Consider the following 17,980-nt stretch of genomic DNA (forward strand, 5'->3'; position numbering starts at 1 on the left):
CATCACTGACTTGCCTGCTTTTTTTTCCTCTGAAAACATTGACTTAACCCAGTTCTTTTTCCTTACAGCAAAACTACTTTGAATGCTACTCTGGACACGCTTGTTTCTTTCTTTCTTTTTTTTGTAGGTTTTAGCTAACAGATGCATATAATTAGTCGTAATCGATCTGGAGCAATAACTCAACTTGTAAAAATGCGAGTTATCTGTTGTTTTTTTTGCGCCGACGCTTGATATTAATTGTTTGATACGTGGAGTTCAGTTTCATATCCAGTATTTGAGACAGGAATTGAACTCTGGTTTACCACAGTCGAGTCGGTTGTGAACAGTGTCTGCTGTCGCGTCACAGATGTGTGTTAAGCAAAATCCTTGACTTAGGCTCGCCAGTTGGAGCCAGTGTATTGCATAATTTGCAGCGAGTTTATTTCTTAACCGCTCCCTCCATGTTGAGTTACACAAACGTATGGGGAGTGTAGGTAGTCATGTCTATTGAGACGAGGTCGAACTCAGCTCTCTTTAAAAGAGCTGAACAATTGAAACGTTGGGAAGAATCAGAAACGAACCGTGTGCCTGGAACACCAAACAGGAAGAAAAAGAAGATACAATTTTCTGCGGGATGTGTGTTTTTAGCTGCGTGTGCTGCCGGAGACAAGGAAGAGGTTCTCCGTTTGCTACAGAAAGGGGCAGACATAGATACAGCGAACGTAGATGGGCTGACGGCGCTACATCAGGTAACAGACGCGCTCTCGCCATTTGGTGGAATTTCAAAATGTCATGCGTATTAGTGATTGTGAGCCAGATCATAATGAATTGACTGTTATTGAAGTGGGTCGTTACAAAATGGCTGACACAATCTACAGCTGTCCTACTAAAACAACTTGCTATGAATACTATGATGTGTATTCTCCAAGGGTTTGAATCCGTGTGAAATTACATTTGCAGATTTAGAACAGTGAGCTAATTGTGTTGTCCTCAAGGTGGCAACACTACTTGTGGTTCAATGTTTACATTACGTTAGCGTTGCTTGGGGTAAACACATTTCTTATGACAGCAAGATTTTACTAGTATTAGAAAATATCAGTGCGTGTCTCGGCGACTAGTAGTTTTCTTGTTTGTTTACATACATGAATTGTTTTATTCTGAGAGACATTTCTACCTCTTGGTATCGTAGTGTCAGTCAGCAGACACCTACACCATAAGAGTGTATGCATAAATTTATTTAGTCATACAGACATCTGAACAGATGAGTTACGTTGTTGTGATGCCAAGGACTATTTATCATTTCATGAAGGACCTGTAATTTATTTGTAAACATTTGTCACCTATCAGTAGTTGCTGGATACAGATTGATTAGTATGGTTTATAGATGAATGGATATCAGGTAGGACTGTGTAACAAACGTGAACGGGTCATCTCAGTGTTTAAAGGTTTACAAATTGCTATATTGTGTTCAGTTTCTCGTTTTTGCGTGTGCATCATAATTAACAGTCCTTGCAATTTCACTTTGTGCCTGTTTCGTGTGCTTGGTGCTTCTATGATGTTGCTGCGGTCATGTAATTTGCGTCGGATAGGTCCCTACATCATTAACTTTATCCGGTTTAACTAACTGAACTGACACTGCTGTAAGTGTGTTAATTGCGAATGAATAAATATTGTGATCTTATGGTTTTGTGTATGTCTGTGTGTACCCTTCAGAAGCAGAACCATACATGTATGCATGACGTTTGGGTGCACATTTAGATGGTAATTAGTCAGAGTACTTTGTTGTTGGTTTGTATGTCCATTTGTTTGCCTGTCACCATTGATTCGTTAAAATGTAGAGTGTGCATAAGCAATTATGCTGCTTGAGACGTGGTTGTGGTTTTTGAATTGGCCCTGTTTCAGGCAGAACAATAATTTCTATGCTATGTTGGCCTGTTAGTTAACTAATAATAAGTCGTCATTGAATCATTGTCATCACAGTCAGTACAGTGACTGATACAAATACTTTTATATGTGGCAGACAGACTTTGTCAGCTTCATTGAGAAAAGTGGAATGTTTATACAAATGGAAAGGATATTCCTTTCTTGCCTGCACAAGTGCAGTGCTTGCATTATTGTGGGATTCCTTCTTGGCAGTATCACAAATGGAAAATGAGAAAACTGTGGCCGTAAATGTATTTCTGTGAGTGCAGCCATTTGCGCACTTGTGCTTTTTCATTTTATGTCTTTCCTAGAAATGGAATTATTTTGAAGAAAGTATTCAACAACAGCTTTTATCAGATATTATGTTGGCACAGTTGCAGTTGTTGTAAAGGCACTGAAAACTGCTTTAACTATTTCTGTTGAGAAAAGGGAGTTGTTGTGGTCAGTCAGTCCACTTCATTATTCATACTGGGAGAAACAATTTAGAGTTTGATAACATTTCATTATTTGCTGCTGCCATATGACAATTTTAGCGTTGTAAGTGACTGATGCTAAGTGCATTTGTTGCTGGCAACAGTATGTGAATAATTGTACAGACATCTTGTGCGGTGTTGATCTTGGTGCTTCTGTGACTCTTGATACCTCTGAAAGCAGTAAAGGTGATGTGCACAGGGTAGTACTTTTTTACATTGAGAGAATGGTGCTATTAAGAAACATAGCCTAGACGTTGATACTTGTGGTAGTCAAGGACAGTAATTTTGATGCCATTAATATTAAATTACCTCTGAAGTATCAGAGAAGACAGCTATGGAACAGTGAGGTGTTTGTCTGTATTGCTTTACCAGATATCACAAAGTGGGCTGTTGTAAAACTAATGAGTTATGCGTAATGCAGTAGAAACTACTTATGGCAGGCGACAAGTTAAGGCAGAGTGAAATAACTATCATGTCGTCATTTCCTGTAGAAGGCTCTGCATGTAGTTCAGTAGTGATATTTGTACAAATAGCAAATTTTAATCCTTACTGAGTGCTTACTGTGTGTCAGGAAGTCGTTTCTGAAAGTATTTGTATGGAGTGTAGCCATGTATGGAAGTGAAACATGGACGATAAATAGTTTGCACAAGAAGAGAATAGAAGCTTTTGAAATGTGGTGCTACAGAAGAATGCTGAAGATTAGATGGGTAGATCACATAACTAATGAGGAGTTATTGAATAGGATTGGGGAGAAGAGAAGTTTGTGGCACAACTTGACCAGAAGAAGGGATCGGTTGGTAGGACATGTTCTGAGGCATCGAGGGATCACCAATTTAGTATTGGAGGGCAGCGTGGAGGGTAAAAATCGTAGAGGGAGACCAAGAGATGAATACACTAAACAGATTCAGAAGGATGTAGGTTGCAGTAGGTACTGGGAAATGAAGAAGCTTGCACAGGATAGAGTAGCATGGAGAGCTGCATCAAACCAGTCTCGAGATTGAAGACCACAACAACAACTGAGTGCTTAAATTCCATAAAGAATTTTAGAGTTCCACTGCCGCTTTCCTGCTCCAATCTCTTTCTCTGTCTGGGTAGGGTATTCAGTTCCAAGGAATTTCTGAGAATTGAATAAGTTTTTTTCCATACAGTTAATCCTGTTGTGTGGAGTACCTGCAAGAAAATATTGGTGTTACCTTTTCCCAGATTTTGTTGATAGATTATCTTGTTCTTATAAACTGCAGCCGGCCGGAGTGGCCGCGCGGTTAAAGGCGCTTCAGTCTGGAACCGCACGACCGCTACGGTCGCAGGTTCGAATCCTGCCTCGGGCATGGATGTGTGTGATGTCCTTAGGTTAGTTAGGTTTAAGTAGTTCTAAGTTCTAGGGGACTTATGACCACAGCAGTTGAGTCCCATAGTGCTCAGAGCCATTTGAACCATTTTATAAACTGCTTGATGACTGGAGCCACAGTCATACTGGACTGTTGATATGTTCTTGACCCTTTTACCAAGACTGCTGGAGTTACTTTTATGTTGGCTGTCAAATCTGAAATAATTACTGCTGTGTATGATGGTGGCAGAGGATACCCTGTATCAACAAAAGTAATTTCCTTTTCTGTTCCACTAACAGATGGAGCTGAGGAAAAGGATTGCCTTTATGCCTCTGTATTAGCTGTAATTTGTCATATATTATTCTTGTGGTCCGTATGCAAAATGTATGTTGGTGGCAGTAGTATCATTCTACAGTCAGCTTAAAATATCAGTTGTCTAAATTTTCTCGGTAGAGTTTCTTGAAAAGAACTTTGCCTTCCTTCCAGGGATTCCTATTTGAGTCTTGAAGATCAATGTAAGATTTGAATGTTGTTCGAATCTACTGGTAACAAATCTAGCAACCTGCCTCATAATTGCTTTGATGTCTTCCTTTAAATCAACCTAGTGCAGATCCCAAACGCTTTGGCATTAGGCATACTCAAGAGTAGGTCACACTAGCATCTTATATGCTGCCTCCTTTTTCATTGATCCACGTTAATTGGAACGCATGATTAATAATACGACAACTGTGAATGACTGTTTAAGCTTTCACTGTCTGCTGTTTCGTTCAACAGATAACGTTCTAGTCATCAGCGGCTTAGCGTAGTTTAATTGGATAAAGCCTTCCTCTCATTCTCTTTCTCTCCTTTCATATGTAGTGTGACATTGCTTTGATTCTTTGTGGAATTATGTTCACAAATTTGACAATGCATTTTGGATAATTTTTTCACCAAGAGGAATGTTCAGTACGAGTTGTTGGCTTTGGCCAATGACATAATGGTAATGGTTTCTGTCAGGTCACCTTTTTACCATTTTGTTAGCGAACCCAAAAAATGTGTGTGTGTTGGGGGGGGGAGACTGGTTGTGGTGACCCATTGATCTTATGCTTAGTCCAAAATAGTGTGGAAGGTAACAGTTTGGTTGTGCATTAACAAAGCCGTTTAGTGTGGTACTTGAAAAAAATTTTGTCATGGTGACAGACTGATTTGTAGCTTTGACCAAGGTCTAGCTTAGGTTGGTAGGTGACCGTTTGATTGTGAGTTGGTGAAACAGATGAATATGACAACTGTAAAAACCTCATTGTTGTGATAGACTGACCTGCAGTGTAGTCCAGGTGAAAAAATCGCCAATAACATCGTTACAGTCGCCTATCATTTGTGGTGTTTGTCACATGTTACCTGTGCTGCTGCACAAAGCAGAAAACTTGTATTGAACATTCCTGTTTATCAGATTTTTCATATGGGCATTGATTTTAGGACATCTAATGTACCCTGTTGTCTGCTGGCATTTGTAGGATGTTTGTGCGCAAAATACGATGGCGCAGGCATATGTTCCCTTTTGGCTGTCGGCATTACTCCTTAGTACCAACTCATTAACATTGAACTGCACCATTGAATATGCTGCCATGTAATTTGTAGCGCTCAGAAAAGTTGACTAGGAGACATTACAACAGTTTCCTATCCTAGTATTTTTGAGTACTTTGTTCCTGTTACACAGATGATAAAGTGTGGAACTTAACCATAACTTCTACTATTGAGTATCCAATAAAGTTTCCATACACATTAAACATATGTTCTTGAAAATGGGGATGAGTAAATTCTGAATGTAAGTGTCCCCTATCATTCAATAACATTTGAAATCAATGCCATGGTTGTTATGTCAGCAGGTGCAGTGGAAATAATTTTCCATGGCTCTTAGATATTTAACTTACTGTTACGCTACTTCTATAAAATGTTAGTGTATAGCTGTCTTCAAACATATGTGGTCAGTTTATGTATGAAAAGGGCAGACTGTTTCTTTGTCCAAGGAACATTTTACAATGTTTTAGGGTCCATCAGCTTAATACAAGGAAAATATGTCATATGTACAGACCTATGAATGTGCACACACGTGCAGTGAGGAGAGGACAGTACAGACAGTTCAGATGTGATCTGAGTTTTTAAACCATCCTAGCAGTTGCCTGAAAAACATGGCACACCTAAATTGGTGTATGAGGCTCCTGAAACTGAGGCAGGTGTCTTAACAAATGCACTCCTTTGGTCGATTATAAGTTATGTACAATGCTCTTACATTTGTATGTACCGGAAGCAAGTTACCTTTTTAAAATAAAAAAAATAATTACGCATCATTTATTCAGTCTTAATGCTACACACAACCCAATACATTTGCTGCTGACTAAGAACAGGAACCATGCTCCCACACCCCTAATACTTGGTATGTTCCCTTCTGCCTATAGGAAAGACAGGAGACGTCGCTTCATGATGAGTGAGCTGTCGATCTAATAGTGCGGAAACTTTGATATTATGCACTAGCATTCACCTTTATATATTGTTCATCCCTACTCAGAATTCTCAAAATACACTTTGACTGTTACTTCACTGGTATCTCTTTGCACACAATGTAGTAGCCTTTGATGAGAGTATTAGTGCACCACATATGGAGTCATCTGGTACAAAAACCAGGAAGTAACAATATATGGTGATACAAAATAGAACAGTAATGAAAGTTTAGTTGTAGATAAATAATTTAGTGTGCTTGAGTTCATTTGTAGGATGTTTGGGGACTGTAGTTTCTTTACAAAAGAGATTGCTTATGAGGCTCTTATGCCAATAATAGTGAATACTGCTTAAATACACAGGATTTATGTTAGGTGTGAGTGATGGGGGATATCCAGCATACACAAAAATAGCAACATGAGCTATCGTGCGTGCATTAGCCTTGAGAGAAATTCATACAAATGCTGAGAAATATCAACTGCCAACATTAAGGAGTAAACACTATTGAACACCTGGAAGCACACCGTTAGAGCGTCAGATGTCTTGACAAAAGTGCTTCCCAATGAATTCCAAGAATCACTTTCAGGACCAAATCTGCAAATATTCGTCAATTCCACATGCACTGGAGTATAAAAAGTTGTACCGTCAACAACCCATCTAAGAACAGAATAGGGCGAAGCTGTATTACAATGCACAATAAGAAAGTGTCCATTTAGCACTCTTTATCACAATAAAGGAGTGCCAATTGGCGCGCGCTGCAAGAACTGTTGTTTCCAGTTGATAAACATTTGAATAATGTGTAAATGCTGCCAATTGGTAACCATGAATACCGTTTTTGAGATTTAGTATTGGAGTATGAACTACACGTTTTTCCTCGAATTTCTCTTTCATACTTCTACTATCAGTCTGCGGTTGCTTCACAATAAAACGCCATTGTAGAATAAATACGTCGCACAGCTGTCCGTATGTGCGTATCAAACGGACGCCCGAACACGTCGAGTTAATGTGTCTATTAATTGACTGTCTAGTATTGGTAATTGGTAGTAAACTTTCAAAAATCGAATGTACCGAAGCAATAATTACAGCACCTGTTCACTGGTTGACATCTCATGTATCGTATCATTGTTACTTAAATAGTACCGCCTAGAATGTAAAACAGAAAAGACGAGGGCAGATCGCGTGCCACGGGAGGGTGGGGCCATCTGGCGCTAGCTCGATCATAAATAAGACGTTCTTCGCCGTGATGACCGCGCCGAGTTATAAATAGCTAGCCCGGCGCCTGGCTGTGGTACGATCGCGTCGGCGCGCCGAGCGTCGCTGACCTGCTCGAGACGACCATTGCGTCGGCGGCGCACACGTGCCTGGTGGACAGAGTTACGAAGTGCTCGACACCGTACCCACAATCTCAGCTCCTGGGGGAAGAGGGTGTCGGGGGCCGGCCGCGGCGCCCATATTCGTTTCCCGATGAGTGGTCACGACAAATGGTTCTGGATAGACTTGCTACTGGTCACTTTGTGTCGGGACAGGACTCTAGTTCTGTTTCTTCCGATAATTTCTGTTGTGGGGGAAGTCAGGTGGGTGAGGAGTTGCCAATTGTGGATTTCCGAAACATCCGTGGCTTAACTTTCAATGAACAACAGTTCGCTCTGAACATAAGTAAGTGTAACGTATTGTGCATATACAGGGTGATTATAATTAAACTTTCAAACTGCTGTATAAATAACACCACTGCTCAGAATGATGTCAAATTGCAATGGAATATTATAGGAGAAGGGGAAAACGTATGGCAGAAGAAAATGTCATAGTTACAAAATGTAGCAATAGAGGCCGCAGTAAGCATCATAATTTAATAGGGGTCAACTACAAATGACAAATGAATCATACTACAATGCCTAAAGTGTATGTTTGACGTTAAACAAACTGTATTACTCAGTGTGCATAGGTGTACAGGTATGATACTGTTAGTTATGTAAGCCCATCCACCATGGCAAGGTCATATCACACCGGATAGAAAAAATTGGTTTTTGCCCTGATGCCAAGAACTGCATATAAAGCATTAGTCAAAATAAAATCGGATTATTAATTTCCATGTGACTGGCACAACCTATTTGTGCAACAAGTTTAAATCGAGAAACAGAATGTTCAGACAACTGATTGAAGTGTTCCAGTGTCACGTTCAGAATGTGTTACACAAGGTGTGTCTTTAATGCAGCTGAGTTTGCAATCAGAACACTGAACGTAACACGTTTCAGATAGCTCCACAGCCAGAAGTCACATGGCCCCCTGCAGGTCCAGGGGCCAGAATAGGCCTGAGGTTAGAGGCAACTAAGAGGTGTGTCACACTTTTCGGCCCTACAAGTTCAGGTCCCATTTTATGGTTTGAGCTGCCACTTTCCAAATTCTACAGAAGTGCGGACCATATGGGGAAGGATGCCTTACGTGGTGCATGAGTTACCTATAGTGCCCTTATATTCAATCTCCTGAACCTCATGTCATGGCTTTGCATCTCCATCTGCAATTCAACTATTTGGGTGAGGACTTTCCGGGGCATGTCATCTTCTCCTGTTGTCTTATGTCCTCTTTCGCCCCCCCCCCCCCCCTGACAATATTGGATTTCTCTGCGCCCAGTATCCAGCACAGTAGCCAGTCAGTTGTGGTGGGGCTGTTGTGTACCCATTTTGTGGTAGACCCCCTGAAAACACATCGATCGCACTGCTTATGCCTGAGCTGTAAACTCCCCACGTATGCCAAGGAGTAGATGCCTATCTTTGTGGGGCATCAGGACTCCTGGCAACGACCATCATGCCAGGTGGCCTTTTGGTGTGGTTGGGTGGCGCCTGTGGGGGGAGGCCCTGATTGGAGTGGGTGGCATCAGGGCGGCTGACTCATAATGAAGCAGGCTAAGCCATCTCTTAGTGGTGACCGTACGGCGCCAGCAGTCTCTTAAGAAGGGCAAGATCGAGTACAGTGTGGACAGAAATGACCCAAAATCGGTTCCCTCCCTCACTACACTGTGGAAGGAACGTAGGGCTACAGAAAGAAGAGAGCCATATTTGCCTCGGTATTTAGTCTGTAGCTGAAAGAAAGGGGACTCCTTTCTACCTACAAAGCCTCAATATTTTGTTGAACATCTTGAGGATTAGTTTGGGGAAGTGACAGTGGTGTCCATGATTAGAAGCGGTGCAGTATTGATTCAGGCAGTATCCCCAGCCCAGTTTCGGACGTTACTCGCTTTTTACTGATTGGGTGTTATTCCTGTTTCCGTCACTCCCCATAAAAGCCTCAACATGGTCCAGGCGATTATTTTTCCATCGCGACCTCCTCTTGCAGTCTGACGACGAACTCTCTAGAACAGCGGGTATTCATTTCATCTGGCGCGTTTACAGGGGACCCAAAGACAACAGGGTTGCTACTGGTGCCTTCATCTTGGCCTTTGAGGGTGATGCATTGCCCGAAAAGGTCAAGGTGATGGTTTACCACTGTGACATTAAACCGTTTGTCTCTCCCCCTAGGCAGTGCTTAAAGTGCTCGAAATTCAGGCACATCTCCTTTTGCACTTCCAGCACCACATGTTGAGACTGCGGACGTCCACTGCGTAGAGATATTCCATGTGTGCCTCCTCCCGCTTGTATCAACTGTAGAGAGCAGCACTCTCCCTGCTCGCCAGACTGCACTGTAATCAAAAAGGAGCGGAAAGTCATGGAGTAAAAGACCCTGGACTGGTTGACTTACCAAGAGGCCAAACGTAAATTTGAACGATGACATCCAATTTGGTTGACGTCCACATATGCTGCAGCTGCATTACCATTGTTGTCACATGTACCAGTTGTCCCACACTCTATGCCGCGAGCAGTGGGCCCTCCGGATCTTGAGAATACATCCGCCCCCTTGGTGGTAGGAAGAAAATATCCTTCCGTTGCTCCCAAAGTACCTACTTTGAGAGCAAGCGCCCCCCCCCCCCCCAAATGCAGTGGACCTCCCCTCAGCTGGAGAGGCAACAACCTCCCTGAGCTCCTCTTGTGTGGAAGGGAACCCTTGGGACCCTCTCTACTAATGCCACAGTGGACACTCGCCAGTTGCTAAAGGAGCCAAAAGCCACTGTGCGAATAGCTTCACGGTCTTCCTCCGTGCCTGAAGCCACTTCGGAGCAGCTAAAGAGAAGTGAGAGGGCAAGCAAACAAGGAAGTCTGCTAAGAAAAACGCCCCTCCGGTGGCCCCAACACCACCAGTGTCTACCATTTCTGCACCTGAGGATGAGATGGATATCTTGGTACCCCTGAGGACCTGGATCTCACTGATGGCTCATCCACAATAGGAATGGATACAAATACTCAATCAGTGGCAGCAGGTGACCCTGAGGCGTAACCTGCGTCATTCTGTGCTTCATGTCTTCCCACCCTCATAACATCCTCCAGTGGAATTGCTGCTGTTTTTTTCCACCACCTGGCTGAGCTACGGCAATGTTGAGCTTTACATCTGCTTTCTGCATTGACCTCCAGGAAACCTGGATCCCGGCAATGTAGAGGCCCCTGCCCTCCACGGATATAGGGGATATTACAAGAACCGTAGCGACTATAATAGTGTGTTGGGTGGTTTGTGTCTGTCTTGAACTCAGTATGCAGTGAACATGTGCCCCTTCAAAGCCTTCTTGAAGCTGTGGCTGTCAAGATAAGGATGATGCAACGTAGATCTTCCTCTAGATGGTGCAGTACCCCTGAACGCATTGGCTGCACTGATCAACTCCCTAAACCTTTCCTACTTTTGGGAGATTTTAATGCCCGTAACTCCTTGTGGGGTGGCACTGTGCTCATTGGCCGAGGTAGAGATGTCGAAACTTTCCTGTCTTAACTCGACCTCTGCCTCTTAAATACTGGGGCCCCCACATGTTTCATTGTGCCTCATGGCACTTACTCTGCCATTGATTTATCCCTCTGCAGCCCAGGACTTCTCTCCCATGTGTCCACTGGAGAGCCTACGATGACTTGTGTGGTAGTGACCACTTTCCCATCTTCCTGTCACTCCCCCATCGCCATTCCCCTGGACATCTGCCAAGATGGGCTTTAAACAAGGCTGAGTGGGAAGCTTCCATCTGTTCTGTCACTGTTGAATCTCCGCCACATAGTACCATTGCTGTGGTAGTTGAGCGGGTCACTAGAACGACCGTTTGTGCGGCGGAAAACACGATCCCCTGTTCTTTAGGGTGCCCCCAACGAAAGTCAGTACCTTGGTGGTCGCCGAAAATCGCTGAGGCCATTAAAGAGCGTTGGCGAGCTCTATAGCGACATAAGTGGCACCATTCCCTTGAGTACCTAATAGCTTTGAAATGGCTCCATGCCCGCGTTCACCAGCTTATAAAAAGACGGAAACAGGAGAGGTACGTCTCAACCATTCCTGGTCTGGACAAAAATCAGACATGTTTGTGGGTACCAGACCCCGACAGGTGTCACTGGCATTCACAGTAATGGTGTGTTATCTACCGACGCAAACGCAATTGCCGAACACTTTGCTGAGCTCAATGCTCAAGCCTCCACGTCGGAGAATTATCCCTCAGCATTTTGCACCCTCAAAATGCGGATGGAAAGGAAAGCTTTCTCGTTCATTGAACGTCACAGTGAACCTTATAATGCTGTGTTTACAGAGTGGGAGCTCGTTAACGACCTCGTACATTGGCCCGACACAGCTCCTGGGCCAAATCGGATCCACAGTCAGATGATCAAACATCTCTCCTCCGACTACAAGCGACATCTCCTCGTCATCTTCAACCGGTTCTGGTGCGATGGCGTCGTTCAATCGAAGTGGCGAAAGAGCACCATAATTCCAGTGCTCAAGCCTGGCAAATACCCACTTGACGTGGATAGCTATCGGCTCATCAGCCTCACCATTGATCTTCGTAAGCTGTTAGAACATACGGTAAGTCGGCGGTTGTGTTGGGTCCTGGAATCACGTGGCCTAATGGTTCCATGCGAGGGCAGTTTCCAGCAGGGTTGCTCTACCTCTGCTAATCTAGTTTCGCTCGAGTCTGCCATCCGAACAGCCTTTTCCAGACGCCAACACCTGGCTACCGTCTTTTTTGATTTACAAAAAGTTTAAGACACGACCTGGCGACATCATATCCTTCCCACATTATATGAATGGGTTCTCCGGGGCCTGCTTGTGATTTTTATCCAAAATTTCGTATTGCTCCGTACTTTCCGTGTCCAAGTTGGTGCCTCCCATAGTTCCCCCCGCTCCCCGCTTCCCCCCCCCCCCCCACCCCCCCACCCCCTCATATCCAGGAGAATGGGGTCCTGCAGGGCTCTATATTGAGTGCATCTCTATTTTTAGTGGCCATTAACGTTCTAGTAGTAGCTGCCGGGCCGTCTGTCTCACCTGCTCTGTATGAAGACGACTTCTGCATTTCGTACTGCTATTCCAGTTTTGGTGTTGCTGAGCATCGCCTTATACAGGGAGCCATCCACAAGGCGCTGTCATGGGCTCTAGCCCACGGCTTACAGTTTTCAGCTGCGAAGTCGTGTCATGAAATTCTGTTGGCGTCCTACCGTTCATCTGCAACCAGAACTTTACGTTAATGACGATCCACTCACTATAGTGGAGACATATCGATTCTTAGGACTGGTTTTCGACGCCCGATTGACGTGGCTTCCTCATCTTCGTCAGCTGAAGCGGAAGTACTGACAGCACCTCAATGCCCTCTGCCTGAGCAACACCAACAGGAGTGCAGATTGCTGTACGCTGCTGCAGTTCTACAGAGCCGTTGTTCAATCCCGCCGTGACTATGGAAGTCTGGTTTATGGTTCGGCGGCACCCTCAGCGTTGGGTTTACTCGACCCAGTGCACGACTGTGGCGCTCGACTGGCAACGGGAGCTTTTAGGACGAGTCCGGTGACCGACGTCCTGGTGGAGGCCGGAGTCCCTCCATTGAAGGTAAGGCGTGCACAACTTCTCGGCAGTTATGTTGTACACATTCGTAGTTTTCCTGAGCGTCCGAATTACAGCCTCCTTTTCCCACCCACGGCAATTGATCTCCCGGGTTGGAGGCCCAGGTCAGGGCTTAAGATTGCGGTTCGCGTCCAATCTCTTCTGTCTGAAGTGGAGTCCTTGCCTTTACCGCCTATACTTGAGGTCCATTCACGTACACCTCCATTGTGCACACCTAGGCCGAAGCTTTGCCTGGACATTTCAAATGGTCCTAACGACTCGGTTAACGCCATGGCTCTCCGCTGTCACTTCCTCTCGATTCTGGGCGTGTACCGGGACCATGAGTGGTTTACACCGATGGCTGATGGTCACATAGGCTTTGCGTATGTTCATGGAGGACATATTGAACAGCACTCCTTGCCAAATGCCTGCAGTGTTTTCATGCAGAGCTGGCGGCCATATTCGTGCTCTTGAGCACATCCCCTCATGACCTGGCGAGTCATTTCTCCTGTTTACTGACTCCTTGAGCAGCCTACAAACTATCGACCAGTGCTGCCCGCGCCATCCTTTGGTAGCCACCATCCAGGAGTCCATCTACGCCCTGGAACAGTCCAGTAGTTCGGTGGTGTTTGTGTGGACCCCAGGCCACGTTGGAACCCCCGGAAATGAACTTGCCGACAGGCTACACGGAAACCGCTTCTGGAGATCGGCATCCCCGTAATTGACATGCGATCATTAATACGCCGCAAGGTCGTTCATCTTTAGGAGACGTTATGGCATAATTTCAATACGCACAACAAACTGCGTGCCATTAAGTGACTATGAATTTACGCAAGTCCGCCATGCGGGCATCTCGCAGGGACTGTGGGGTTCTCTGCCGGCTCCGAATTGGCCATACGTGGCTAACACATGGCTACCTCCTCTGTCGCGATGACCCGCCTCGGTGGCACTGTGGCTCATATATGACTGTCGTCCACATCTTGCTGGACTGCCAACTTTACTTCCCTCTGCGGCTGCCTTTAAACCTTCCCAACACCCTATCTTCGGTGTTGGGCAATAATGCCTCAACAGCAGATTTAGTTTTACGTTTTATTCGTGAGGGGACTTTTTATCGTACCATCTAAGGGTGGGCATTTAGCCTTCTCTCAGAGGCCGCCACCCTCCCTCCATTTTAACTCTGTCGCACTTTCTTTGCATTTGTTTGTCTTGGTGGTCGTCTTTTTCCCTACATGTGTTCATCTCGCCTTGTCTTCGTGGGGTGGACATTTTAATGTGTTGCAGAGTGGCTGGCTCATCCCCTTTTATTATTGTTATCAGCCAGCCCAGACCACCTGCTCTATGGTTTTAATACATTCTACTTTTCCTTGTGGTATATGTTTCCCCGTTTTTTGTGCGTTCCATTCATATTATTGTTAGGTGTGGTTCCCCATTTCTTTTCCCCCTTTTACTATCTCAAACGTACTTTGGGTGTTTTTGTACATTGAGCCTTGCTTGCGTCAGGAAGAAGGGACTGATGACCCTGTAGTTTGGTCTCTTTATACCCCGAACAAACAAACCAACCAACCAGAAGTCACGGATTAAGTTCAGGTGATTGGGACGGCCAGGCTGTAGGGAAATGGCGGATGATAATTCTAGCATTTCCGAAATTGCGCTTCAGCAGCTGCTTAACTGGATTTGCAGTGTGCGGAGGTGCGCCCTCTTGCATAAAAATGATAACCATCCACGCTGTTGGAGAGCTGAAATGACGTGGTTGCCCAAAAGGCCCTCGTAGCGATTACCAGTGATTGTACACATAACAGGACCGGAAGCATTTCGCTTCGAAAAAATATGGCCATATTATAAATGACGCCGTAAATTCGCACCACACAGTGACTTTTTGAGGATGAAGTGGTACTGGTTGATTTGCGTGTGGACTTTCCCTTGACGATATTCGACAATTCTGTGTATTGACATATTCTGTCAGATGGAAGTGGGCTTCATCTGTCCACAAAATCTTCAGCGGTCGATCATTGTCCACTTCCATGCGAGCAAGAAATTTTAAATCAAAGGTCTCTTTTGCTGGCAGGTCAACAGAAAGCAACTCGTGCACCTGGGTAATTTTGAATGGATAGCAAAGAAGGATGTTCCGTAGGATTTTACGCACCGTGCTCACGGATATGTCCAATGTTCGGGCAATTCTCCGTACACTACACGTTTGCACACCACCACTCGTCTCCTCCTGCATTGCTGTGGCCGTTTCTTCCACTGACGTCGAATCAATTATTTCCCTCCCTCTACCAGGTTACGCACCAAAAGAACCCGTCTTTTCGAATTTCCGAATCAGTTGCTCCAGACCTACGGCAGTCATCGGACCAACGCCTTTTTTCAAACCCTTCGGTGTCCGAAACTTCTGCAGAGCTACAGTGCATTGAGACAGTCAACGCGAACGTCGCAGACGGGAAAGGCGGAAAAGCTTTGTAGCCGGCGTGTATATACCAATTTCAATAGGTCGTGCGCGTGGCAGGTGTTTTCATTTACATATTCTGACACATACAGCGCCATCTAGTGATCAGTTTTCACACTTTTTTTCTGCCATACGTTGTCCCCCTTCTCCGATAATATTCCGTTGCTATTTGACGTCATTCTGACAAGTGGTGTTATTTCTACAGAGTTTTGAAAGTTTAACTCTAATTATAATCACCCTGTATATGCAAAGAAATCCACTACTGTTCCTTTACATTGTTTACATGTAATCACCAGAAACAATAACTATCGTAAAATATCTAGGAGTAACGATTTGGAGCGACGTAAACAAATTACTGGAAAAGATTCACTGTGAGAATGGGAAGAAGTTGATCCACGTAAGAAGTGGCTTACAAAACACTTGGTTGACAGATTTCTTTCTATTACCCATGAGTCTTGGAACCTTTATCGGGTGGGGTAATAAGGGGGCGAGAGAGAGAGAGGGGGGGCGGCGGGGGGAAGGAACCAAGATCCAGTGAAGAACGGCAGCTTCGTTGTAGAATGCTTTAGCTTGCGCGAGAGCGAAAAGTTGATGTTCTTCAAATTTCAGTGGCAGACGCAACGTGAGAGGCGTTCTATAGGGTAGCGCCAAAGTCACTGGTCAGTTGGTTAAAAGAAAACAAAAGTAACAGCAAGACCTAGTACAGTAGGAAGTTTTAACCCGTTAAGTTATTACCAAATAGTGATCATTACGTCTTGTCAAGATGGTATACAATGCAATCACAAGCAAAACAAACTCAATAATCAAACTAGTGAATTGTTGAAAGCGTGATCTGTGAGACGTGTTTACAGATGTTAACGAAAGAAGAAAGGATTTTTGCATTAAAAGCATTTTATAATGGCGTTGTTACTGCAGTTGTTGATGAATAGGGAAGACAGTTTATATCAAAACCCCCAATTAGACAAACACTGCACGACATACGAGATAGAGTTGAAGAACATGTAGTTGTTATGGATGCACCAAGATATGGCCGCCCAACAACAGTCATAGCTGACGAATTAAATCTTTTGTTTAAATCAGTGTCCAGTGACTTTCGTGCCACGCTGTACATCACGGAGAAGTTTACTGCTGCAATTCCGAGAGGTTACGCTCCGGGCCGATGCGGCCGACATTTTAGTCCCTCGTATGAACGATTCGCGAAATGATCACAAAAGGAGATTGGAACTGATACAGAGGTGTATCAACATTCTTTCTTCCGATGTGCCATTGACGTTTAGAACAGAGTAGAGGGGTTAAAGACAGTTGTATCCGAGGTACCGTTCGCCACATACCGTAAGGTGGCTTTGAGGAGTGTAGATCACTTAAGGGTTGTTTAAAAGTTCGGCTGCCTAGAAGAAAGGCCGAAGATTGTGTATACACCTACAAACTAGGGGACCGTCAGGACTGGTAGCAAATTTTCGGACATGGCACTAGTCAATTAGATAATGAACATTACGAAGCCATTAGCTTTTAATTCCGCCACACGTGGAAAATAGTTGTCATCGAAATGGTATAAAGTAGAGGTGTCCTTCATATTTAACCAGATGTAATGGCTCGGTGGTAAAGTACCAGACGAAAATTTCAAAGGTCTGGGGTTCGATCCCCTGTTAATCCTAGAAATTTTGTGTCACGAAGCACCTCGTTCACCTCTGGCAATGTTTGTTAATGTGAAAAACGTAGAGTTGCATCATGGATCGGTACCTACGTTAAAATGTAGGCCTCCTCCAGTGACTGCCTGGCTCAGTCACTTCAGAGCAGGCAGACGCGTACAACCTTCTACTGTACCATGCCTACTAAAGCATCATGGTGTTCAAAACAATCTTCGGATCGATGACAGCTTTACTCTAAGCGACAACCACCCCGGTAAGAGGGGAAGGAGAAAGGTTGTAGGCCTGTCAATGATGCCTGTTTCTTGTGTTAGGAATGGACATAATTTTTCGACGCAGCAGCCTTTTAGGTCAATGAGCTTTGTCCAGTATCTGTTCAGTGAGTAGAGCCAACGTGCCGTAACCTCCCTGTGACTTCAGAATGCTTTCCAGTGTCCTTTTTGTTTTGACATGGGAATAAATAAAAGTAACAGGGTAAAGTGGATGTCCTAGCAGTGTACACCTCATATCCCTCCTTTTTCCGTTGACCATATGGAACACAAACAACACTACTTTAAGAAATTGTATGCACGAAATTGTTACTTTGGTAAGATGACTGTTACTTACCTACTGCGTGATGGCATGTACCAACAGGACTAAATTTCCTTGACTTCAATGCCATTTGTTTGCCAGATCCATAAATTTTTTCTCCTTCTCGTATTAACGACGCGCCTAAGAAAGTCTGTTCACCTCTTAATACACAAAAAAATGCATTTCATCGTGGTATGGAAGCTGGTGGTATTTGGTAAGGTGTGA

At 44.4% G+C, this 17,980-nt stretch overlaps 1 protein-coding gene across 6 annotated transcripts in view; it reads left to right on the forward strand.

The window, feature by feature from the left end:
* The first annotated feature begins 420 nt into the window (after positions 1-420).
* The window catches only part of LOC126481672 (protein phosphatase 1 regulatory subunit 12A), a 374,220-nt gene continuing 356,660 nt past the window's right edge, over positions 421-17,980 (forward strand). For all 6 annotated transcript variants that reach the window (XM_050105600.1, XM_050105601.1, XM_050105605.1 and 3 more), the window contains exon 1: positions 421-728. In XM_050105600.1, the coding sequence (XP_049961557.1) occupies positions 480-728 (249 nt within the window). In that variant the 5' untranslated portion in view covers positions 421-479. The remainder of the gene's footprint in view (positions 729-17,980) is intronic.

The sequence above is a fragment of the Schistocerca serialis genome, chromosome 5, assembly GCF_023864345.2.
Source record: "Schistocerca serialis cubense isolate TAMUIC-IGC-003099 chromosome 5, iqSchSeri2.2, whole genome shotgun sequence".
Lineage (NCBI taxonomy): Eukaryota > Metazoa > Arthropoda > Insecta > Orthoptera > Acrididae > Schistocerca > Schistocerca serialis.